The 24,212-nt window shown below is 58.7% G+C and overlaps 1 protein-coding gene across 11 annotated transcripts in view; it reads right to left on the bottom strand.

The window, feature by feature from the left end:
- MYO18A (myosin XVIIIA) overlaps positions 1-24,212 on the bottom strand; it is a 38,581-nt gene that overhangs the window by 4,535 nt on the left and 9,834 nt on the right. Inside the window, exons 1-42 of one of the 11 annotated variants that reach the window (XM_064166012.1) lie at positions 21,263-23,276; positions 20,217-20,252; positions 19,526-19,582; positions 18,873-18,960; positions 18,623-18,732; positions 18,351-18,527; positions 18,004-18,214; positions 17,600-17,742; positions 16,945-17,045; positions 16,799-16,862; positions 16,534-16,678; positions 15,088-15,099; positions 14,398-14,574; positions 14,228-14,318; positions 13,951-14,143; positions 13,354-13,440; positions 12,505-12,646; positions 12,264-12,423; positions 11,996-12,182; positions 11,666-11,906; positions 10,661-10,770; positions 10,512-10,577; positions 10,135-10,263; positions 9,537-9,680; positions 8,434-8,523; positions 8,213-8,332; positions 8,026-8,137; positions 7,789-7,916; positions 7,469-7,623; positions 6,205-6,328; positions 5,924-6,124; positions 5,519-5,629; positions 5,099-5,203; positions 4,841-4,987; positions 4,636-4,749; positions 4,341-4,457; positions 4,155-4,238; positions 3,778-3,915; positions 2,963-3,148; positions 2,741-2,880; positions 1,663-1,707; positions 12-134 (exon numbers count right to left, since the gene is read on the bottom strand). In XM_064166012.1, coding sequence (XP_064022082.1) covers positions 12-134; positions 1,663-1,707; positions 2,741-2,880; positions 2,963-3,148; positions 3,778-3,915; positions 4,155-4,238; positions 4,341-4,457; positions 4,636-4,749; positions 4,841-4,987; positions 5,099-5,203; positions 5,519-5,629; positions 5,924-6,124; positions 6,205-6,328; positions 7,469-7,623; positions 7,789-7,916; positions 8,026-8,137; positions 8,213-8,332; positions 8,434-8,523; positions 9,537-9,680; positions 10,135-10,263; positions 10,512-10,577; positions 10,661-10,770; positions 11,666-11,906; positions 11,996-12,182; positions 12,264-12,423; positions 12,505-12,646; positions 13,354-13,440; positions 13,951-14,143; positions 14,228-14,318; positions 14,398-14,574; positions 15,088-15,099; positions 16,534-16,678; positions 16,799-16,862; positions 16,945-17,045; positions 17,600-17,742; positions 18,004-18,214; positions 18,351-18,527; positions 18,623-18,732; positions 18,873-18,960; positions 19,526-19,582; positions 20,217-20,252; positions 21,263-22,312 — 6,161 coding nt within the window. In that variant the 5' untranslated portion in view covers positions 22,313-23,276. Of the gene's footprint in view, positions 1-11; positions 135-1,662; positions 1,708-2,740; positions 2,881-2,962; positions 3,149-3,777; positions 3,916-4,154; positions 4,239-4,340; positions 4,458-4,635; positions 4,750-4,840; positions 4,988-5,098; positions 5,204-5,518; positions 5,630-5,923; positions 6,125-6,204; positions 6,329-7,468; positions 7,624-7,788; positions 7,917-8,025; positions 8,138-8,212; positions 8,333-8,433; positions 8,524-9,536; positions 9,681-10,134; positions 10,264-10,511; positions 10,578-10,660; positions 10,771-11,665; positions 11,907-11,995; positions 12,183-12,263; positions 12,424-12,504; positions 12,647-13,353; positions 13,441-13,950; positions 14,144-14,227; positions 14,319-14,397; positions 14,575-15,087; positions 15,100-16,533; positions 16,679-16,798; positions 16,863-16,944; positions 17,046-17,599; positions 17,743-18,003; positions 18,215-18,350; positions 18,528-18,622; positions 18,733-18,872; positions 18,961-19,525; positions 19,583-20,111; positions 20,253-20,982; positions 21,233-21,262; positions 23,277-24,212 lie in introns of those variants that run through there. The other 10 variants (XM_064166018.1, XM_064166011.1, XM_064166010.1 and 7 more) reach the window with 10 other exon arrangements.

Genomic DNA, 24,212 nt, shown 5'->3' with positions numbered 1-24,212 from the left:
CCTGCACCCACCTGCTGCCCTTCAGGCTGCCGTCATCTGAGAGTGCTTTGGAGGAGCCTTTGTTCTTGGAGAGCCAGGACTTCACCTCATCCACACGCTCCTCCAGCTCCGAGTCCACATCCGAGTCACCATCACTGCCAGAGGAGCAGGTTGGGGCAGAAGAAAGCAAGAGGTGAGCATGGGACACTGAAGTTTTGGGTGCCGGGGAGGTGATATTGCATCAGTGGGCACCAAACTCCCCCAGCACCCTGGCATGGTCAAAACCCCATCCCATTTCCCTGCTCCATCTCCTAGGATGCAAGCCGCATGCATAGAGCTCAACCTGCATGTTAGGGGCTCCAAAAAAGCCTTGCTAAACCATCTCCCCGTCTGGCCAAAGGGGTCCTGCACCTTCCACCCAATGTCCACCCCTGCCTCTGCATGTCTCTAGGACTGGAAAGAGAAAACAGCAGAGCTGGCATCAGGGCAGCAGGCTCCAGAAAGACGGGAGATTTCCAGCTCCAGAGCTGGGAAGGAAGTAAGTGGGTTCATTTTATAGGCCATCGTCGACTGCAAAATTACAGCGAGGAAGAGCGATGTTGATGGCCCTGGGTAAACAGGAGTTTAGCAGGCAGAACAGAAACGACTCCAGCAAGGCAGGCACAGGAGCGTGGACGGCAGATTTACAGCCCTGCCGTGCCAGAGCGCCCCTGATTTACATCCCGGTGTAAAAAAAGCCCTCTCTGGCTTAAACCGTCTAATTTATAATGGCCATTCGTGGCCATATTGATTGCTTTTAGAAAGAAGGTGCTGTATGCATTGCAAAATCCATTCCTCCACGTTAAAAGCATCCCTGCATAAATCTCCCTTAATACCTAACTGCTTACTGCTTTCATTAGGGTTATGGCAGTACCAGCGGGATCTATAAGGAAATCGAAGTGGCACTGCCTCCTCTCCTCACCCTGGTGCTGGCCAGCGAGAGGTCAGGGCTCTCTGTGAGCTGCTGCTGGGGCAGATCAGATCAGATCATCCTAACCAGCCCTTTTACCTGCCCAGCTTTGGGCTTATTCCCTGCCTGGGGACAGTGGCAAACAGCAGAAGGGACAGGCTGGGATAGCCCCTGTATATGAATTCTCCTCACTACATTCAAAGCAGTGAGCCACACTCCATCACGCACGTCTGCCTCCCTGCAATACATCCTGGAAATGCTCAGCTTGGGGGAAAAAAAAAGACACCACCAACGAAAAAAGCACAAAACAAGAAGGGAAAAAAACCAAAAAAACCAGTGAGCTCTGCAAACAAACTCTGGGAGCAGCTCAGGTTTTATAACTGTCAGAATTAAATTGCACATCAGACGCGATCCATGGCCGGGCGAGCGTGCCGTTAGTTAAGCAGGACCTGGGGCGCGGGGGAGCGACCGCGGCAGGGATATTAATTGTGTGTGGCAGTGGGACTCCATAGCCACTCCGTGCTGACGAGCTCAGCATCAGCCATGACAGAGAAACGCCCCCCACCCCGGCCCAGGGCTCATCCCCTGTCCCCCCATGTGGGATGCAGTTATCTGCTGTGCCACGGATGCTGTTAGGGCATGCGGAGGTGGGCCAGTGGCATGCGGGGCCCCGGCCCATGGGGGTGAGCTAGGAGTTAGGGGAGTGGGGGGGGAAGGAAAGAGAAGCTCCTCACAGTTTACTCTTTCTTTTCTGATATTTTTCCACCATGTCCTGTAAACTGGGAGGGGTTGGGGAGGGTCAAGGGAGGAGAAACAAAACAGAAAGGAAATCAAATGAAAGGGAAAAAAAACAACCAAGAGGGTAGGGGACAAATTAAGTGGTGGGGAAGGTCCAGGAGGAGAAAAGGGGATGCCCTACACTCCTGGTGTGGAGCTGCATCCAGCTGGATCCCAGCATCCTGAACTGGATTCTAGTATCCTGTGCCAGGTGTGTGTCCAGGCAAGGGCAATAAAGCTGGTGAAGGATCTAGAGCACAAATCTTGTGAGGAGCAGCTGAGTGAACTGGGGCTGCTTAGTCTGGAGAGAAGCAGGCTGAGGGAATAACCTTCTCACTCTCTACAACTACCTGAAAAGCAGGTTGCAGTGAGGTGGAGGTTGGTTTCTTCTCCCAAGTAACAATAGGACAAGAGGAAATGTCTCCAAGTTGTGCCAGGGTTTAGCTTGGGCACTAGAAAAAGTTTCTTCCCTGTGAAAGGGCTGTCAAGCCCTGGAACAAGCTGCCTGGGGAAGTGGTGGAGTCACCATCCCTGCTGGGATTTACTAGCCATGTAGATGTGCTGAGGGACATAGTTGAGTGGTAACCTAGCAGGACTGGGTTCATGGCTGAACTTGATCTTTAATATCTCCTTCAACCAATGATTCCATGACTCTGTCCTGCACTGGGCCACACTGTCCTGGGTCCCAGCATCCCAGACCTCCAGTCAGCCTGTGCTGCCCTGAGTTCTGGGGCTCCCCAGCTGCATTTCAGGTACCTCCACAAATGGAAGAAGCTGCACAGTGGCTGTGGATGGGATGGATGCATAGACGCACAGACTGATGCACGTGTGCATGGGTGCACGATGCGTGGATAGACAAATGCACAGGTGCACGGACTGATGCACGTGTGCACAAGGCGTGGACAGATGGATGGGTGGATGGGCAGCATCCTGCCTATGCCAGGCAGAGCTGAGGGGTCCTCATGGCATTTTAGAAGTGGCAAGGAGCAGCAGTGACCCTGGTGACACATAGGAGCCAGGCCCAGTTGCTCTTACCTGTTGATGAGGTCCTCATTGCTGTCACTCTCCATCTCATCCTCAATGGCTGCCTGCAGGTCCCCTATGCGCTTAAAGGCCAGCTTCAGGTCTGATTGCAGGCTCTGGTTGGCGGCTTCCAGGCTCTCCAGGTCCATTTCCTGCGGGGATAGAGAAGGGTGAGCTAAGTCTGCTGAGGAAACCCCCTTGTATCCCTGCCTGGCCCTGTCAAGGGTGCCTCACCAGCTCATGCTTCTTGCGGCTGGCCTCTGCCTCTTTCTTGGCCAGCTCGCCCATCTCCTCCTTGACATCACGGAGCTGTCGCTGCAGCCGCTTGTTCTGCTCCTTCTCTCGGTTCTCAGCAGCTGCACGCTGATCCCGCTCCTCCGTCAGCTTCTCCATGTTCTCCTTCAGCCGCGTGGCCAGGCTCTGCAGAGCAGCAGGAACAGGGTCACCCCATACCCCCCTCGTGGACCCCTCACCCCGCAGCAACACCCACCGATGCCCCATGTGAGGATGGATCCCACCGGCCGAAAACCACCCCCAGGGCCAGGGAAAGGACAGAACAACCGCAGGGGTTTTGTTGAATTGGAAAAATAGATTTAACTGTGTGTGAAGTAATTACAGCGTGTAAGGTAGGGAAAAAATAGCTCCCATTCTCCCCCAGCCGCTGAGCCAGCCACTGCATATTTATGGTCCCAGCAGAGAGAGCGAGGAAGGGAAATAACAGCTTGGAAAATATTAAGAGGAGAGCTAAGCTGCTCTGCTCCCTGGCAGAGCTGCAGAGGCAGAATATAAAGCAGGCTGCGTTCAGCGGGGCCGGGAGAGTCTGTAATTTCCCTCAGTCAATGCAGGGGAAGAGCAGCTCTCCGCCGAGCTGGGTGCTCAATTACTGTTATCGGTGTCCCTGCGGGGATGGGGGTTGGCTGCTGTCAGGCAAGGGCTGCAGCATGGGGGGTCCCATGGAGAGAGTATTGGGGATGAGCTTGGCAGATCTTTGGGCAGCTTTGCATCGTGCTCCTGCTGCAACCAGAGCAGAGGGAGACCCCAGTGCCCACCTCCAGGCGCTTGACTTGTGTCCGCTCAAACTCCAGCCTGTTCTCCAGCTCACGAATCTTGGCCTCTTGCCGGCTCACCAGCGACTTGTCTACCATGGACTGCTCCAGAAACTCCAGCTGGCTCTGCAGGCCTTGCAGCTGCAGTGGGGAGCACACTCTCAAGCCTCGACCACAACTACCCTGGCTTTCCTTCAAGCTGTCCTGGCACAGAGCTGCTGGCCACACTGCTCCCATTCCAATGGTCAGTGTCCCCCAGGGCTGCTTTGCAGTCTCCATAGGGCAGGACTTGCACCCCATAGTTTGGGCAACAGGTCTCTGGGGTACCCTCCTGGCTTCACTTGGGATGCATGCCCATGCCTGATGTCAGCATTCCTCACCTTCTCCTGCAGTTCCTGCTTCTCCTTGCTGACCTCCTCCAGTTGAGCCTGGAGGTCATTCATCTGTGCCAGATCCCGGGATGCCTGCAGAACGGGACAGGGCCATCAGCAGGGACTCTACTGTGCTGGTCCTGAGGGGGACACTACAGGGGGGTGCGGGTACTGCAGCTGCTGTTTCTCCCTCACCTGGGCCACAGCTGCCTTGTGCTTCTTCATGAGCTCATTCATGTCTTCCTGATCCTCTTCCAGCCGACTCTGCACCTCATTCTTCTCCCGCTGCAGCCGGCTCAGCTGCTCCTCCAGCTGAGGGAAGCCATCTGCATCTCCCACCGCACCCCAGGAGTAGGGCACCCACCACCCAAAACCACCCCAAATGATGTGCTGTCACCCTGCTGGCATGTGCTGCACTGGTAGGGTCTCCCCTCAGGTGTAGGTGGGGCACAGCCCCATCATGACGCATCACACCCCAAGAAACACTTACTGCTGCCTTGGCCTTGGCGAGGTCATCGATCTGCAGGTGGAGGTCTTCAATCTCCACCTCCATTGACTTGCGGGCTTTGACGGCAGCTGCGCAGGTGAACTCTGACTCCTCCAGCTATGGGGACATGGCTCAGCACTGGGCCAGGGGATGGGGACAACCCATGGCCCTTGAGGGCTGTGGTTTTGGGGAGGATCTGGATGCACACCTGGTTCTTGAGCTGGGCAATCTCCCTCTTGCTTGGCGCGTTGTTCTTCAGGTGGTCCAGCATTATTTGTGCATCAGCCAACAGAGCCTTTGTCCTCTTCAGGTCCCGGCGCAGACGCTTCTCTGTCTCAACGTCCCTCTGGTTGGCCTGTGGCATTGGAGACCGTGCCAGGACACTGCACTAGTGAGGTGCCCACCCCTCCACCGCCACTTTGGAGTCTCCAGAGTGAGGCACGTGCCTGGCTGCCCCTGACTCTACCTGCTCACTGACAGCAGACAACTTGCTCTCCAGCTCCCTTTTCTCTCTCAGCACCTTCTGCTTGTCTTCATACTCCTCCTCCAGCTGCACCTCCATTTGCTTCAGCTGGGGAATAGCCCAGGCAATCCAGTTAGGGTTAGAAGGGGCCAGGATCCCTGTCTTGCATGTCCTCACATACTGGGGACACCAGGTGACCCCACCAGCCAGGCATTTGCACAACCAGAGGCGTGAAGCCCAGTGCACACCGGCCAGGGCAGCAGAAGGACTGGTAGGACCTGCCAGGCAAGCAGAACCAGGCTGCGGCCGCGTGGGAGCCGAGCGCTGCGTGACAGTACCCAGCTGGCAGCTCCCGGCACCTGGCTGAGGCACAGGGATGCATCCTGGCCCACCCTGAGCAGAGGATCTGTATCTGAGCCCTACCTTCTTCTGGCACGACTGCCGAATCTCCTCCACCTCCTCGTCACGGCTCTCCACCTCCTTGGCATGGGTCTGCCTCAGCCGTTCCATCTCCATCTCCAGTCGCAGCTTGGCCTGCAAAGGGGGAGATGTGGTCAGAACAAAGGGGACACAAGGATTCCTATATGTCAATTCCTGGGTGCCACTCACCCACAAAACACCCTTGTCTGAGGCTGGCTGGGCTGCCTGCCCCACAGTGACCTGCCGGGCCATGGCACAGAGAGCCAGGAGCCGTGTCAGCAGCAGCAATGCCTGGCCTGACGCCGGGCTGAGGACAACCACCTACTCTTCCCAGGTAAGCCCAGCCCAGGTAATAACAGCCCTGCATGAAACCACCCCGCCCAGAAACCTCACCCTTCCCCGTTGTACCTGCTCCAGCATCTGGATGGTCCCAGCCTGCTCATCCAGTTCCTCTTCCTGGTCTTTCACCTTCGCTTCCAGGTCCCTCAGCTGCTTCTTCACCTTGGCCAGGGAGGCTTCATCCTTTGACTCCTGAGAGGAGATGTCCTGCAGCTCGGCCTCCAGTGCTTCTGCCTTCTGTGTCAGCCCTGCTATGTCTGAGTCCTTGTCCTGGCAAGAGAGGGGGTCACTGTGAGTCTTGGGTACCCACCAGCTGAGGGGGACTGGGGAAGGAACTGGGAGTCGCTCACCTCCAGTAGCTGCTTGAGGCCAAAGACTTCAGCCACCAGCACATCCTTCTCACGGCTCAGCTTCTCCCGCTGCAGCCTCTCCCGCTGTGCCTCCTCATGTGCCTGTGAGAGCTCGCTGTCGAACCTGTGTGAGCACAGTGGCGTGGGCACTCAGCACCCCACGACAGGCACTGGAGACAAGTCCCTAGCCCCATGTCATCACCACCACACTGAGCACCCTCATCCCATGGCAGGAGGCACTGGGAATGAGTGTAGACACAGCGCTCACTTGAAACATGCTGATAAGATGTAACCACCAGCACAGCAGCATGAAGCCACTTGGAGAAACCCCTCCCAGAACCATGGCTCAGCACCACACCACAGCAGGTCCAGCAGCCTGCCTGTGAGGCCAGGACATGCTGGTGGGGACCATGGCTGCTAACAGTGAGGTCTTGGCTATGTGGAGGCAGCCAGATCCTCCAAGCACTAGAGGGGCTGCAATATGTTGAAGGGCTCTGAGTAAGGAGGGGCTTTTGCAACAGCTTAGCTTCCTCAGTCACAGCTCAGTGTTGTGATTCCATGCAAGATGGCACTGGTCCCATCCTTGGAGGGGACATGAGCCTGTGAGTGGTGAGCACTCAGCACAGCCTGAAGCAGCCTCTCCCAGTGTCCCGAGGACGGGACCAGCTGGGTTTGCTCTGAAATTGCTACCTTTGGGGCTTGGAAAACAACCCCGCGCTTGAGTTTGTGACCTGCGTTAAGCACCTCGGCAGCTAATCCCCGTTCTGCCTGGCGCTGGGTAATAAACAGCTGCATTAGCAGAGACTCCAATCCGCGGAAATTGAAATTAATTAGATTGGATTCTCTGGCTGTATTTGTGTGTGATCATTACCATAATGAGATGAAAGCGTCCCTGCTGCTTAATAACGTTAGTAAACTTTGGGGCTGGGAGAGGGCATGGGATGAGATGAGTGCCAAGCAGAGCCAGCAGGGCATGAGCAGCCCCCACACCATGGGGCACAGTCCCACGCTGAGAGATCACTCAGCTCTAGGTCCCCCAAAAGGGCACTGGGGTTCCCCCTGTAATGAACACATCCGACCCGGACAGTGTCATCCTGCTGGAGACACCTCAGCCAAGTGGAAACTGGTGAAGTGCCCAAATCCCTTCTAAAATGGTAATGCCACTTTACAAGAAGGCTTGCCACATGGAAAGGATCCCATCCCCTCTGTGGCAAAGATATCATCCCCTGAGGGTTCCCTGTCACCACCAGCACACAGTCCCCACCTCCGCTGCTTCTTCTCCAGGTCATGGTTCCGTCCTTGCTGGCCCTCAAGGTGCAGCTTGGTGTCCTGCAGCTCGGCAGCCAGGCGCTGGCACTTCTTCTTCAGCTGCTGCAGCACCCGCTGGCTCTCCTCACTGTCTGCCTGCAGGTCTGTCAGCTGCAGACAGGAGCAGGACGGCAGTGAGGGCTCTGGGAAGCCACCAGGTCCCTGTTGTCCTGGCCATGTGCTCACTGAGCTCCAAGCAGGCAGCAGCTGTACACCCCTTGCCTGTCCCTGTGGTGAGGTGACCTGGGGGAGTTCCCAAGGTTGAGACCCACTTACCCTCCGCTCCAGCTGCCTCTTGCTCTGCTGCTCCACCTCCAGCTTGTCCTCCAGCTCCTGCTGCAGCCGCTTCTTGGTGAAGTCGATCTCCCGCACTGCCCGCTCATATTTCAGACGCCATTCACCACCTGTGTGGGCAAATGGGGTCACCAAGGGGGTGGTCCAGGACACCATGGAGAAGGGGACAAGATGCTGCACCCACAGGGCACCCAGGGTGTGCTGGTGGCAGGACAGTACCAGAATCGTCGTCATCAAATTCCCCATTGAGCTCAGCCGCCCGAATGAGCCGAGCTTCCATCACCTCCATTTCCATTGATTCCATCTGCTTCTTCAGGGCATCATACTTGGCCTGGGAAGGGACATGTTTGTGGTGAACACCAGAGGGACTGAGAGACACTGCGAAGCTGGGGAGAGGAGCATGTACCTGCAGGTCCTTCATCTCCTTCTCAGCCCGCAGCCTCTCGGCTGTTTCAGCATCCAGCAGCTGGGAGGCCGACTCGCCGGTGTTTCGCTCGTCTGTCAGCTCCGATGTCAGCTCTGCAATCTTGGGGGGGGGTGGGGTGGGAACAGGACAATGGGGCAGGTGCTGGGGTAGGCCAGCACAGCACAGCACCACACCCCGTCCCGGCACTGGCAAGGACCTACCCTGCTCTCCAGGCGGTCGCTGTTGAGCCGGAGCTCGTTACGCTCCTTCTCCACCTTCTCGAGTTTGCTCTTCAGCTGCTGGATCTCTTCCTGCAACAGAGATGGTGGTGAGAGAGGGGGCAGGCACAAGGCAAAGAGGTTGGCAGGCAGGAGGCTGTCAGGTCTCTGCATCCCCCCCGGCACTCCCCCAAAACTGGGTGGGCAGGGTGGGGGCTGCCCGGGGCGGGGGGGCTGCTCTCCTCTGCCAAGGGTTGGGCAGGGACTTTCCCCAACCCGCTCTGCCGCCATGCTGACTCCAACCCCATAAATGGTGTTGAAACACCAGGCGGACCCGGTAAAGCTGGAGGGGGGTCCCCACAGCCCCAGGGAGAGGAGGTGGGAGCAAACCCACTAATTGGCAGCTTGCTGAAGGGTTTGTGTGCACCCGACCCACCAGGATGCCCGGGGACCACCAGCCAGCACCAGGGAGGCGTGTCCAGCTGGTAGATTCAAGTACTTCTTTCTCTCCCCTCCTCTGGTCCCAGACCAGGATGGTGGGGGGCAGGAGGGGGCCCAGGTGCCCCCATCCTGGGCACCCATCCTCGGTGTGTCAGGGTGAAAGCTGAGCCAGTCAGTGGCTCCGTGCCGGGCAGGCTCGGCGGGGGCACAAGTGTATGGTTGCCAGCACGGTGCGGAGCCCCCACATCTGCCTCTCGGCACACGGTTTCATTTCCATTCTCCACGCCTTGTAATTGGACTCAGGCAACAGCCGGCACTCGGGATGCTAATGACATGCTGATTCGCAAATTAGGGAGCAATTCGAGCCTGGCGCTGACTGGCACGGGGCTGCCACGGTCCCGCATCTCATCCCATCGTGGGCTCCTGCATACCACATGACCATGGGGTCCTGCATTCTATCTCACCGTGGGCTCCTGCATCCCACACTACCAAGGGGTAGTACATCCCACCCTACTCCGGGATCTTGTATCCCATCCCACTATGGGCTCCTGCTGCAAGATTCTGTATCCCAATCCACTGTGGGGTCCTACATCCCACCCCAGTGCAGGACACTGCCCACAGTCCACCCTGCCCCGTCCAGCATCCCCTGCCACAGAGATACCCACGTCTTTGCCGCGGATCTGGTCTTCAGTGAGCTGCACCTCGATGAGGGGCCGCACGGTGGTGAAGAGTTTCCACCAGGGCCAGTCCTTCACCCCTTTGTTTTTCTTGATGTTCTTCTGCACGCACCGGATGGCCAAATCCTGGATCTGTGTGGGGCACGATGTCAGCACAGGGAGGAGGTGCCAGCAGAAGGGCAAAGTGGGGTGGGTGGGCAAGTCAGCACCCCGACAAGCTTCCCTTCACTAGCATTTGGGCTAATTGCACCCAGCTTAGTTGCTGTTTGATTCCCTTCAGCCCCTCTAAATGCTAATCGCGCAGAAGGCGAGGAGCTGCCGAGATGCCTATTTTACGCCTTCTTTAATACTAAAAGTAGGAGCTGAGATGTTGCTTCATCCTGCTGCAGCGATGCCCAGCACCCTCCTTGCCTATTCCCCTCAGCCCTCAGTTTCCCCTGGCCCCCCACGGCTCCCCACGGCTGGGCGCGTGTAGGGGGAGGTGGGAGGAGGAGGTGCTGGCCCAGGCGGCTGCAGAAAGGCTGCACTGCCCATTTTAGGCGAAATCGTGCTGCAGAGCGGGGAGGGGAGAGCTGCTGGGACGAACCTTCCTTTTCTTGAACTGCTGCCGTGCCAGGAAGCCCCTGCATGCTGCCTGGAAAAGGGTGATGTTCCTGCTGGTCTGGGCGTCACGCTGCTCCTCCAGCCTGGCCAGAGACCCGGCCCGGAAAAACACCTGCAGGAGGGGAGCAGGGAGAGATGCCAATGGGTGCTGGCATCCCTCTGGCCACACTGTACCACCCTTCTGCTGCACCAGCCAGTGGGGACGTGGCTCTCCTCTATGCAGCTGCCGTCCCGACATAGGGGTTTTAGTCCACAGGCATGAGGGGAATTCCAGAGGTGGGAGCAAACAGTGCTGCCCTTGTGCCACCCACATCTGCCCATGCAACTGCTGGCATACGCAGTCAGTGCTGGGCATCATACCCGGCTCAAGCCCATGTGGTAGCTGCTCTTCTCCAGGTCCAGTGACTCCAGGAGCTCCTCCACTGCCTGTGGAGAGCAAGAGGCGTCAGGGCCAGGCTTGGTTTAGGAGACCCCAGACCATAGCAGTGGCCCTGGCACAAGGTATGTACCCGCTTCTCATCCACCACAATATAGTTGCGCCCGTGCTTCTTGGTCAGATGTGGGGCCAAGACGTCAAAGCGCCGCCTAAACTCCGCAAACACCATGTGGTCAGGGTACCCTGAGAGGAGTGAGAGAGATGGGCTGTGGGAGCTGCCAGGATGCCCAGGGAATGGCCAGGAACAGCCCCACAAGCCCTGATCTGCTGGGACCCATCTTTTGAAAGAGCTGAGAGGGTGACTCCACATGGCACAAGCTCCCCAGAGGGTCTGGCATGCATAGAGTGCCCCGACCCTCCTTGGGAAGTTTTTCTTGGCTGTTTAGCAGCCTTGGCTGGGATCTGAGGAGAAAGTGGCCAGATTCTGTCTCAAGAAAAGTGCAGGGACACGTGTCCCATGTGCAAGCAAAGAGGCCCTGCTCTGGCTCCGCTCTGAGCTGCAGCCAACTTCTGCATCAGGCTCACAGTGTTGAGCCTCCACATCTTAATTAAGGACAGGATATTAATGGGGACACTGACCCCAGCACAGCTGTCTGCCCGTGGCCATTGATGCAGGTGGTGTGCAGGCAGCATCAATTGCCGATCACACCAGGAAGGGTCTGGTCTCCAGGCAATAAAACCTCAACTGGGAGTCCGGCCACGTGTATAGATAAATGCTTTGCTGAGCATGACCCAAAGTCCCTCATTCCAGTGGGACAGGGGCTGGCTGCCAGCAGGAAAGCTGCCAGGAGCCAGTGGCACCAGCCAAGACACCCAATTAAGGCCATGCCCGTTTCCAGCACAGATAATGGCTCCACGGAGGACTGGGGTCAGGGACAGGATCCTCCTGGGAGGACAGCTGGTGGTTGTGAGGCTCAGAGCACAGGCATGTGCTGGAGGGGTTCTCTTGGGGAGTGTGAATCCCTAGGAAGAAGATGCAGCCAGGACCCCCAGAGCATCCATCCTCACAGTGGGATGTGCACCACAACCCTGGCACCCCCCTGTCCCAGGTGCCAGGGGTGCCAGTAGCATGGCTCACCTTGGCGGTACATGCGGAGGGCATCAAGCAGGCGGGAGCCGCGGAGCTGGGCACGCAGGAGGGGCACATCCAGCTGCATGAGCCCAGCCTCACAGTGCTCTGCTGCCGGCAGCTCCAGCTCGCTGCCGCTCACCCGCCGGCACAGCACAGCCCGGGGATCCCCGCTGGCCCCCGCTGCCTTGGGCAGGAAGCAGTGCACGAAGTGGAGCTTGGACTTCTTGATGCTGTCGATGAGGGCATCCTGCAAGCATGGCAGAGTTGGGTGAGCTGTGACATGTGGCAGTGCCCTGGTCAGACCTGGAGAGCCCTCCTTGGCATTTCCTCACTCACCACTTGCAGCTTGATCTGTATGCAGAGAGACTTCTTCTTGACGGCAGCTACACCAGTGGTGAAAGTCTTGCGCATGCTGGTGGCCCGGCGCAGGGCTAGCTGGGAGCCTCCCTCCAGCCCTGCCACCGAGCCTGACAGCACCAGTGCTGACCCACCACGACCAGCAAACAAGCTGCTAATGATCTTCCTGCAGAGTACAGAGGGGATGTAACCTCCCCAAAATCACCTCTTCCCCCTAGAGTGTTCTCCACTCTGGGACCTCACTCACTTCTGTGACTCCTGCAGCAAGATAGAGGCGTTTTGGGAGGCTGGGTTGTGCTTGACATGATTGAGCCAGCCTGTGGCATCGTACTCGACCCAGTTGGTCCCTGAGCTGTGACCCAGGAGGAAGTGTCGGGGCTTGTCACTGGGGAGCAGTGGGTTGTGCCCTGCAGGGAGACACAACACTGATGGGCACGGCCCCGGTACTTCACCAACACACAGCCCCATGGCACCAGGCCCACCCTGACCTTTCTTGCCATCTTCCTGGGGGCCATAGTAGGAGAAAAGCCGTTCCAGCAAAGTGTCCTCGTTGCCACCTGGCTGCAGTCCCTCCTCCTCCAGCAGCCACAGCAGCCCCCGTGCCTCATCCGTGCGGGCCAGTGACCGGACCTGCAGGTAACACCACAGTTGCATGCAACCCAGAACGCTGGCATCCCCTGAGCAGAGATGGGTGGATGCAGGGGACCTGGACCACCCAGGGAACATGGAACCTCTGCTACTGTCAGCAGCAAGGCAGTGTGGCACGATGCAAGAGGGTCTCTGCTTAATGGAGACCCAGCAGGCAAAGAGTCCTTATGAAATGCTCTGGGCAGCAAGATGCTCACTGATGTGGAAAAAACTGGAATCCAGCAGAGAGCTGGTGCCAGCAGCACCTCTTGTCTCTGCAGCCTCCTCCAGTACGGAATGAAGTACTCCAGGGGCTGCTGCACCTTAGGCACCAATGCGCTCTGAGGACCAGAGCACCCCGGGGACTGGGAACCTTGGGAATTTGTACACCCTGGGGACCACAGCTCCTTGAAGTCCACAGCACCCTGGGGACTGGAGTACACTAGGGACTGGAGCATCCTGAGGACCACCCAAGGGCTCTTTGCAGCACACACAGCTACTGGGATGGCAGGGGACACTGTACCAGGGCATGCAGCAGGGACAGAGGCTGTACACACAGTCACAGCTGCAGTTGCATGGCCAAGACTTTGGGACAGCCCTTCTCTTCCCCCTATCTGCCACCAAGTAGAACCAAGAAAGCCATCTGGCTACCACCTTATCTGCCACAAACCACTGTGATGTGGCCACGAGGAAGCAGGATGGATGCTTACCAGTGCCTGGTGTGAAGACTGGTCTACAGCAGCTACAGAGCCAGAGGAGCTGGGCTCAGCGTCAGCCAGGGCAAGCTCTATGTTCTCCTGGTGAGGGGTGAGAGGTTCAGTTAATGCCTGCATGGTGGTAGAGCAGCAACAGAGACCAGCAGAAGGTCAGGATGTTGGTCTCAATGGGGTCTACGCAGGAGGCAGGGATTTTCCAGCATCCCACTGCTGCACAAGCATGGCACAGGGCAATGCTGGACAGTGAGAAAAGACCAAGACACACAAAAGGGTCCCCCTGGGCTGTTGGTGCTGAGATGGAGCAGCAGCAGTCATCTTCCCCACCACCACCAATCATGGCCACCCCATCACCTCCCAGCCTGGCACATTTGCAGGCAAAGATGCTTGCCTAGAGCTGAAGCCAGAGCTGACAGCAAGGGCAGTGCCAGTGGTGGAAGCCCTGGGGAAATACCTCCAGGGCTGAGTGTTTTGTTGGGGCTGCTTAGGTTGGACTGGTCCAGGCTAAGAAATCAGGGTGGGGAATGTAGGAGATGGTCAAGAAGAAGAGAAGGGAAGGCAGGAGGCAATGGCAGCCCTGGATGTGCTCATTACCTCCTTGTAGCGCTCCAGCTCACGGGCGAAGGTGCGTTGGTGGAAGAGGAGTTGCAGGCGCTCCTGGGTGTAGTTGTGGCAGAGCTCCTCGAAGGTGGCACCTCGGCTCTGCCCCGCCAGCTCAGGGTTTTGTGCCCCAGGGGTGTCCACCACTGTCACTGAGCACACAGAGTGCTGGCTCGACTTCAGTGCCCTGGCAGGGACAAGAGGACACAGCATGGTGAGCATGTGCTGCCAGGTCCCACTTCAGCTCTCACCTCAGACCTCTAGCACATACCTGTTAAGGAGGGAGATGAGGAGGGTGAAGAGCTCAGAGTACAAGCCGGCTGCCATGCCCTCCAGGCACTCCAGCGCTGTCAACTTGGTACCTGGCCAAGGTAACTCTTAAGCGTCCCCAAGCCAGCATACACTGGAGCCACCCTCTGCCCCCACCATCCCTCACCCTACCTGTGCCACTGTCACCCAGCGGAGGCTCATCAGGACCCTGACGAAAGGAGGTGGATCGCTGCAGGGTGGCCTTGGGCTGGTGTTTGAAGATGGAGGAGGAGAGCTCCTCCAGGCTGCAGCCTAGCAGGTACGCAGCTTTCTGAGCCCACTCATGGCGTGCAAACTGCTTCCTCCCAGCTGCAGAGTGGAGAATGGAGCTCAGTTCTAGTCAAGGCATCCCACCAAATAGGGGATGCTGCCAGTCAGAGCTGGGACAGTTTCAGGGGACAGAATGAGGCTGGAGATGCTGTGCCCAGTGGAAGCACATGGTCAGCACTGAAGGACCTGAAATACGTTTTGGGATCTGATTAGGTAACAGAGTGCTGCTAAGTTAAGCCCAGAACCATGCCATGAGGCAGAGTGGGGATCACCCCTTGCCAACACTGCCCAGGGACCCCTGGGGCCTGCAATGGTGCCAGGCTCTAAGCCACCCTAGTATGGGATAGTGGTCCTGCTCAGCAACCTGCACCCAGCAGCCCCACTGCTATGCAGCAGGACAGACTGCAGGTGCCAGACACGAGTACATGGGTGCCAGGGGAGGGCAGGTGAGGTGAGAGTAGGTTAATAGTGAGATACAGGGACACAACAGTGGGAAAGTGGTGGCACAGGGGAGGGGGAAGCCAGAGACACGGGTGGAGAACAAGACTTTACCTTCGTCGGCGTCTGCATTGCAAAAGGGCAGCATGCACCATGCGAACAGAGACAGGGGTTAGAAACGAGAGCGCGGAGCGGGCACGCGGCACGGCACCACCCGCCTGCTGAAACGCTCCCTCTGCAGCCACCCCCCATGCACATGCCAAGCCTGGTCTCCCCTGGTCTCCCCAGAGGCATCGCTGCAGTGAGATGCCACAACCTGGCACGGGAGGGCCCTTCTCCTGTGAGTCCCAGTTGCACAGTGGGCACTGGTGGGGAGCAGCTCAGCTCTGCCCCCGAACATGAGGAGCTGCTGTTGGATCCAGCCCAGTATAAGGGACCAAGAAAATGGGGGCTGGTGCAGCTGAGCTGGCTGTGATCATCCCCAGCATCCACGAGATGCAGAGAGGGCTCCAGAAGCAGCAAAGGTCTGGAAAGTTTGCCTCATGCAGGATGCAGGGGTGCTCCACGTGAGCAGGACCTGGAGGTGGCCCCACAGTAGACGCCCACGAAAGGGTTCCCAGCCATCATCCTACCGTGGTGGCTGCAGCAGATCCCTGCTGCCCTCTAGTGCCTTGAGCGCCCGACGGACCAGCATTGGTGTACCCAAACATCCCTCTGCTCTCTAATCTTTTCCCCCCAGGGCTGCAAACTCTCGGTGCAGGTGACAGCTCCCGATGCCCATTTCAGGTGTGTCATGCCCAGACCCTCCCACAAGCATGTAGCATCACAAGGCACTTCCAGCACCACGAGGAGTTAGGTGAAAGCCCCACGGGGAGGGGAACAGCCCTGTGAAGCAAATTTCACCATGCCCAGGGATGGAGTGCAAAGCCAGTGCCCATCCAAGCAAGACCCGCAGCCCATAAGGAGCTCTGGCTGCCAGGGTAGCCCTGCCCCACAATACCAATTATGCTAAGAGGACCAAGTCAGGGGGGCCCTGATGGGCAGCAGGCAAATTTGCAGCTGCTAGGACCCAGGCAGGGGTCAGGGTTGATCCTGGCACACCATCAGCAACCCAAGCCCCCATTTCAGCCCCAAAACCAGCCCTGCGTGGCACCACCCGGAGCAGAGCCCCCCATGGCTCCGATTACCAGCTCCGTCTGCCAGCAGCTCTGCAGGGAGGACAGCAGGGAGAGACGTTACACTGGAGACAGAGGACACTCCCAACCCCCCCAGCCCCAGTCAGGATCCGCATTCCTCAGGTTGGCAGGAGTCAGACCAAGATCTGAGGACGTTTGATTCCAAGCAGCTAACAGGACCGCCCTGAGCGAAGAGGAAAAGCCAGGTGCCCCAAGGGTGGCAGGGCACAGTCCCTTGGCTGGCACAGCCCCAAACACCCCACTAGGGTCTTGCCACACTAGGGTACCCATTTGAAAGGTGCCAGTAACTGCTCTGGGACCCCATGCAGCCATCAGCCCTGAGCCTGAACTCATTAATGCCTCCCACCCCTGAGCAGTTTGTTACCTTTTGTGGCTCCAGCTGCGCCCAGATGATAGATGGCCCCTAGGATGAGCCAAAAGGCTTTTTGCTCATCACCAGAGATGCCCATCACCTTCATGGCAGCCTGGAGCTTGTTGAACTGCTGGGTGGCCTTCTGCTTTTCTTCTGGCTGTGGAAAGCAAGGGGAGCAATTGGTGTGGGAGCCCAGTTCTGCCTCCTCCTGCACCCAAATGGGCCAGGGAATCCTGCCCTGCTACCACAGCCCCCCACTTAGACCCACTGTGGTGACCTTGGAGACGGGCGTGATGCCGAAGACATTGTTCTCTGCTAGGTGGTTGAAGTGAAGCTCCGTCCTGCAAGGATAAACACTGAGGTTGATTCTGCATGGGAACCCCCCCCAGACCGAGGGCCATGCCCTCACCTGCCCCAGCTCACCGTAGTGCACTATCAGAGCAGGACAGCAGGTAGTAAAAGATGTTGAAGGTGGCCTCGTTGGCTGGACGCTTGGCAACACGCAGCTTCTCCAGCAGCAATGTCTGGTAGAGATGGGGGGATTGGGAACCATCCCTGAGGGTCCTGCTCCTACCAGAAGCCCCACTCTGGCCCACCCCAGACTCATCCTTGCTCCCTGCCCAGGTTTTCCACAGCAACCTGAGGGTCTCCTGCCCAACATCTCCTCTCCTGGGGCATCTGCTACCACAGGAGCACGAAGCAGCTCTCTGGAATTTTAAGGGCTCTGCTGTTATTGCACCAGGGTGGTGTCTGAGAAAAAGAAACACCCTGACCTCGGGGAGCTGAGCTCATCCGCACCCATCTGGGTGTGAATGGAGATGACAGCAGGATGCCTGGCTGCTAAATGCTGTGGGCATGGCTGGGCAGCCGGTGGGGCTCTGATACAGAGCTCATGGGTTAGCACGTGGCCAGGCTGCCAGCAGAAACACCCTGGTGAGGATGGATTTGACTGAGGACTGACTTCCACGCTGAGAGGGGCCACCCTGGTGAGAATGGATCAGATTCCATGCCAATGGAAGCCACCTCGATGAGGATGGACCAGCTCCCATGCTGAGGGGGGCCATCCTGGCCCCCTCACCTGTATGGAGGCAGATGCCACCTGCCCAGCCTGGTCGAAGTCCAGAGAGATGATCTGGGAGAAGCGAGTGGCGTTGCTGTTCATGCCGGTGCTGCTATTGCCAAAAGCCTCCAGGATGGTGTGGAGAGCCTGCCACTTCTCCGCTGCAGGAAGAGAAGCAGGGCAGTGGGGTGCAGGGGCTGTGTGGCGGTGACTGGAGCCAGCACCATTAGCCAGGCAAGCACTGCTGCTCCTGTGCTGTGCCTCACGCTGCAGCAGCTCCTGGGAGCGCAGTAAAGGGACGGGTGCAAGAAAGTGAAAGCACGCTGTGTGCTGCCTGCCTGGCACTGCCGGGTGGGCTGTGGCTGCAAAGCAAGGGGCACACAAGAGCAGCACGGAGACCCCACACCCCACCAGAGACTCACCAGAGAAGACCTTGCCGGTGCTGCCGGCAATAGTGGCGAGGTACTGGACGAGGTGCTGGCAGTTGGTGGTTTTGCCGCTGCCGCTGGCACCCAGCAGCACGATGGCCTGGTCCTGGCGGCTCATCAGCATGCTGCGGTAGGCGGCCTGGGCTACCGCGTAGATGTGTGGGGATGTGTCTTCCCTGCGGCACCCTTTGAACATGTGCATGACCTGGCAGGCATGGGGGAAACGTGGGTGAGGGTCAGCACCCTGCCACCCACACAGCCTCCCTCTGCGCAGTGGCATGGCTGCCAGCCACCTGCCAGCCACCTGTCCCCTCCAACCCACCCCGCAGCAGCAGTGTCACCTTCTCAGAGTACATAGAGGGGGAGCTCAGCGGGTTGATGATGACCATGGTGGGGCCAGCGTAGGTGTGCAGGAGGTTGCCACCATAGCGCTGCCGCAATGTGTGCAGCACGCTGGACTCATTGAGGTAGAGGAGGCTGGCGAGGTCCTCCACACGGTTGCAGGAGGGTGGGTTTGCCTGGCAGCAAGGACGCAGGGGAGCGTCAGGTGGGGAACAGAGGTCTGCCCCCACCGTCCCCCACCCTGTGAGGGTCTGCCCCCACTGTCCCCCACCTTTTCCACATCATCCTCTTCAACCTCCAGAACTGCTCCATCATGGTCCAGCTTCACCTTCACCTTGCCTTCAGGCAGGAGGCTGCCTTCCTCTGGCCGCAGCTGGCTGCCTGTGAGTGGCACAGGGTGCTCAGCACGACTGTGCTGGCAGCCTCCCAAGGACACCTCAGCTGGGCCGGGGTGAGGCTCATGTGCTGTAGGAAGGTAGGGGTGTCTCACACCCCCATGGCATTGGGCTGACCCCACTCACCCAAGGAGAAGCCATCCCTGTGCACCAGCCACACCTTCTCAGTTTCATACCAGGCCTCCTCAGCTGCTATTTGCTCCTCTGTCTTGGCCTGTGGGACAGTGGGACATGAGGCAGTAGTAGTCACCTGCTCTTCGCCTCATCTCACCCGCTTTCCGTGTCTCTGGGGCTGGAGAGAGCAGGACTGCCTAGCCACAGGGCCACATGCCAGGCAGACATGATCACCCTCTGCAAGACACAAGCCTTTCCAGAACATGTGCCCATCTTACTCACTGTCCCTGGAGCCCCCAGTGGGCTGGGGGATGCAGAGACCACTGAGGCCCTGCCACAGCTTGGTGCAGACTTGAAATAACAGTGGCCCAGGAATACATTCACCACAACCCCCTTGAGCAAGCCTGGTGGAGCCAATCTCCAACCCACAGCGCAGAGAGCAGGCACCCATGCCAGCCATGTGCTGGGACACAGGGACACCAAGCATGCTGTGGGGACATGGTACATGCTTCAAGGGCACAGAACACTGCAGAGACATAATGGAGTGACACAGGACATGGCACAGTGATGGTAAAGGACCATGGCATGGGAAACACTGGCTGACACAGCCAGTACAGCAAGGACATTCCAGCCACCCATGAGGAGGGCAAGTCCCAAAGCCAAACCTGAGATGCAGCAGGGACAGGGCCAAAGGCGGCTGCGGGAGCATCATCCACTTGACCCTGGCAAGGCCGAGAAATGGGGTGTGAAGGCAAGAAGGGTGAATCGCTGCCTCACAGACAGCATGGAAAGCAGCAGGGGGAAGTGAGCAGGGGCAAAATGCCTCCGTGCCAAACCCTACAAGCACTCTCAGTGCCATCCACCACCACTGCAGCCAGCATAGTGGCAGGTCCAGTGCAGTGCTGGGAATGCAAGGAGTCGAGAAGGATGCTGGCCATGAGGCCAGGCTACCAAAGCCCCAAAGCTGGAGGCCACTATGCTGACCCACTGCGAGCTCTGCCAGCACCAAGTGCCACAGCTGCTTTGGCACACGCCATGCATCCTGACTATGCCAGCTGCCCCTTTCATCCTGCTCTGCACCTCTGCCCACCCTGCTCGTGCCACCTCCACCAAGAGCACCCTTCTGAGATGCCCAGCTACCCAGCACAGCCCCAGTGGGGAGAGGCACCCAGCCCCGGCCACCCCGGCACCCTCTGGCCCCGTGGGTGACATGAGAGCCCACGGGGCAGGGCAGGACGGGGAAAGCCTTACGCTCCAGCAGGAGGCGCGGGCGCAGACGCCAGCCCAGCGGCAGACAGAGGACAGCGAGGGGTCAGCAGCAGAGGCAGAGGGCTCCTGAGGACAGGGGTACAGTACCTGGCTCGGTGCTGAGGTGGAGGCGGCGGGTTCCAGCTAACAGCAGCAAGGAAGAGAGAAAGAAGAAGAGAGAGGGTGAGAGGAAAAGAGCAGCAGTAGTAGCACTGACACACACCACAGGGCCCAGACATAACTACAACCCTGCCACAGCACTGCCTGGGCAACCCCCAGCCATGGGCAGCTCTGCCCAGGGGATGCCACCAGTGGGGACTGCTGAGGATTGCAGTTCCCCATAGCTGAGTACTCTGGTCTGGGCAGCGATCTTAAATCCATTGGCATCCCTGATCATCCATTCCCTGCTGCCAGAGCCACCCAAAGAGGGACTCCAGGACTAGTAACCAGGCACAGGTGTACAATCACCCTGTGAGGAGCACAAGGCATGGCCAGAACAGCCATGCACTGCCCACATATCTCCATGCCCAGGCAGGCAGCACGCAAGCGTCAACGCCCCTAGATTTACAGAAGTGGTGAAGATCCTCTCCAGCCGACGCTGGGCCTCCTCCTCTGGGCTCAGCTGGGACGCAGGGCCAGGGGCAGCCTGGAGGCAGAGCACCATTAGCATGAGGCTGACTGCCCTGCAGCTCCCCAGCCTGGTGCTCATGGCACACAGGTGCACGGCGGGCTATGGAAAAAGCTTTCCCAGCCCTGCAGCTCAACAGTGCTTAGGGTAGGTATTGGGGCAAAGGCTGGGGCAGAGGCCAGCAGAGTCGGGACACCAGCAGATAGCCTGTAGTGTCTGAGGACTCGGGGCCCTGCTCCCACACACCTTCTTGGGGGGTGCTGTGGTGGTTTTCACGGGGGTCGGCCGCTTCTCGCTGAGCTGCTGCTTCTTCTCCATGTGAGCCGGGGGGAAGACAAGGGGCAGCGTGATGGGGAGGCCGCAGTGAGTGCACACAACCACCTCGAAAACTGACCCCCCCCCAACCCAGGACTGCACACCCCAAAACCACTGCAAACCATGCGGGTGAGCTCACACTACGCTGCACCAGGCAGCACAAGCCTGTTGCCGTGTTAGAGTACCCCTCACCGTGCATACACACTGGTACCTTGTGCCGCTCCAGGGCGGTGGGTTTCACAGCGGATGCCTTTGCTGGCTCCACTTTCCCTCCCGTAGGCTGCACCAGTGGCTCCAGCATGGCTTCAGCAGCCGGGGATGGGGATGGCTTTGCATCCCCCCCTGTTGGTTCAGGGGACTTCTCCTCTCGCTTGTCCCCCAGCCGGAGCCGTGCATGGCGCTCTTTGGTTTTGCCCTTTGCCATGAGGGTTTTGAGCCCCGCTGAGATCTCATCCTTGGGCTCTGGCTTGGCAGGGGCTGCTGGCATGGCAGGGGGAGGTGGCGCAGCTGGGGGAGCTGGGATGACAGGACGGCCCATGTCCTCCTTCCTGGGGGGTGGCACCGGCTCAGGAGACTTGGCATCTCGCACTGGCTCGGGAGACTTGGTGTCTTGCCCTGGCTCCTTAGCACTGCTGGCATCCTCCCCCGGCAGGACTTTGCGGACCACCTTGCGCACCACCCGGACCACCTTGCGGCGGGACAGCCCCTGGCCATCATCACCCTGCACCTCAGCGGCTGGGCCTTCCAGCCCATTCACAGCTGCCCCATTCAGGACTGGTTCTGGGCTCTTCCCTCGCCCAGGCTGTGGCTCGGGGCTCTTCGAAGGCTCAGGATTCGGGGCTGCGGGCACCACATCCTTTGGGCTCTCTGACTGCAGCCACAATGACACTGGTGTGAGTTGAGGTCTGGTGGCACACTGCTTGCTACCACAAGCACCCACTGTGTGGGACATGGTGCTGCCCAGGGCTTTGTGCCCTACTGTGGGAGCACAGCTCCCAGCCAGACCTTGGCACCAAAGGATACAGCACCCAGCCTCCCTCCCCAGACAACCTACAGCCTCCCACCAGACCCTAGGGCAGGGAGTGAAGGTGACCTCCCCCAGCCAAACATGCGGGGACCCATCAACCCTCAGGCTGCCAGTGTAAGGGTGCAACTCAGTGCTCAGGACACTGGCAGCCCCACTGCAGTGTGCAGGGCAAGATGCAAGACTTCTCTGCCAACAGCTTTGGTGGGTCAACACTGTAGCCACTAAGGTGGGCATCAATCACCAACAGGCTGGCATCCCTGCCAAAAACACCTGCCACACTCCACAGGCTGCCCTGGAGCAGCCACCAGCACTCTCCAGGGACTAAGACAGGAGTAGGCTCAGAGAATACTGAGCCCATAACCCTCTGTGATGTCCCCAAGCAAGGACTCTGTCCCCACCAAGGGCAGGCCCCGTTCCCAACACAGCTCCACCCTGTGCATGCCCTGCAACACTTACAGCCCCATCCTCCTTCCCAGGTCTTTTCACAGCTAAGGATTTGTCCTCGTCCTTGACCTGAGGGTCAGACAAACAAGTTTCAATCCGCCACAGGGCCCCGCTGTGAGAAAAGTCACAGAGAGACTGGGAAAAGCCCTTGGGACCATCACTCCATGCCAGTGGGGCAGAAGGCTACTGCATGAAACAGCCACAGGGAACAAGGACCTGTGCCCTTCCAGGCTTCATGGCAGCCAAAAAAATGAGGGAAAGCACAGAGATAAGCCTCAGCTACAGCAACCCCAAAGGTGGGAAGTGCTCTGCCAGCCTGGCCCAGGCCCCCTCCTCGAGTGCAGCTCCCTGCAGGGGCTCTGCCTTTCTGCACGTCACCCTGCCAGGCGTCACAGCATGTTTTAAGTGTCACTGGCTAATCTCTGTGGCAGCTACACTGTGGAACATGCCAGCTCCCTGCTGACTGGAGTGACTCTGGTGGGGTGGGCAGTTAAACCCTCCAGTATTTTGGGCTCCAGGGCTTGGTCATGACACTGCAGTAGCAGTGCATGGTGCACTGCATGGCCAACACTCCTTGACTCACAGTGGCACAGCTCCTACAAGCGTTTGGGGCCAGCCAGTGGCACTCACACCATGTTAGGGACCAGACCAGCAAAGCAGTCGTTAGTGACGAGGTTAGTAATGGCATGCGTGGCCGTGTCAGTGACCGTAGCCGTGCTGTGGCAGGGCATGGGGTAGCTCCTTGTTTGCTCAGTGCAGCCCCTAGCATGGAAGCAGAGAGAAAGGCTGGGAGCACTGCTCTGAATGTGGCACTGGGCAAACTGGGGGAGCTGGTTGGCAGTGTGTGGCAAAGTGACCGGAACGCGTGGCACGGGCAAACATGCAAGAGACTTCCCTTCTGCTCCCAGAATGCAAACCGGGATGAAAACGCCATGGCGATGTCTCATGGAGCCGCAGCCCTGGCTGGGGAGAGAGGGAGAGGTGAGACAGGCTGGGGCTGGCCCATGGGACACTGAGCCACGGCACGCAGTACGAGCACATGTTCTTACACAGGAAGCCCAGCACCCTAAGGAACGCGCACCTGAGCCCACTGGCCCTGTCAGCAGACAGTGCCTATAGGAAGGGCTCTAGAGACAAGCAGGTGCCAGGCTAAGACTCGACAAAACTCATTGTGCAAAAAAAGTCCCTTTAGTCAGGCAGCAGGACCGTGCCCCAGGTTTACCCTGGGTGGACCAGGCCGCTGCAGTAAGCAAATGCCAGAGTGAGGGAAGGGATATTTTCTGCCCCGAGCGCCCTGCTTGCCTAGACAGCCGGGGTTATTCTGAGCCTGAGCTCGTGCCAGCAGCTGGGCAGCTCCAATGGGGGCCCCTGCCCTGGCTAATGCCATACTCTCAAAAGCAGGGTGGGTCGCAGCCAGGCGTGACAGGGAGATCTCACCATCCCAGGGCCAGGCATAGTATAGAGGAGCACCTGGCCACTGAACCAACGTGCATGTCCGGGAGTACATCACCCTGACCCCAAGGGGTCCCCTGTGTCCCGTCATCGCAGTGTGTAATGCCAGCACCCAGAGTACAGGCTGGGCACCAGGGTCCAGTGACAAACTTGCCCACAGGTCAGAGCCCCCAAAAAACTCTGACCATGAGCTCCCACCTCCACGCAGCCTGTCCCTGGACAGCACCGACATTCAGGT

Source organism: Pogoniulus pusillus, chromosome 27, assembly GCF_015220805.1.
Source record: "Pogoniulus pusillus isolate bPogPus1 chromosome 27, bPogPus1.pri, whole genome shotgun sequence".
Taxonomy (NCBI): Eukaryota; Metazoa; Chordata; class Aves; order Piciformes; family Lybiidae; genus Pogoniulus; species Pogoniulus pusillus.
The sequence above is the reverse complement of the archived record's forward strand: the minus strand, read 5'-3'. Positions and strand labels throughout refer to the sequence as shown.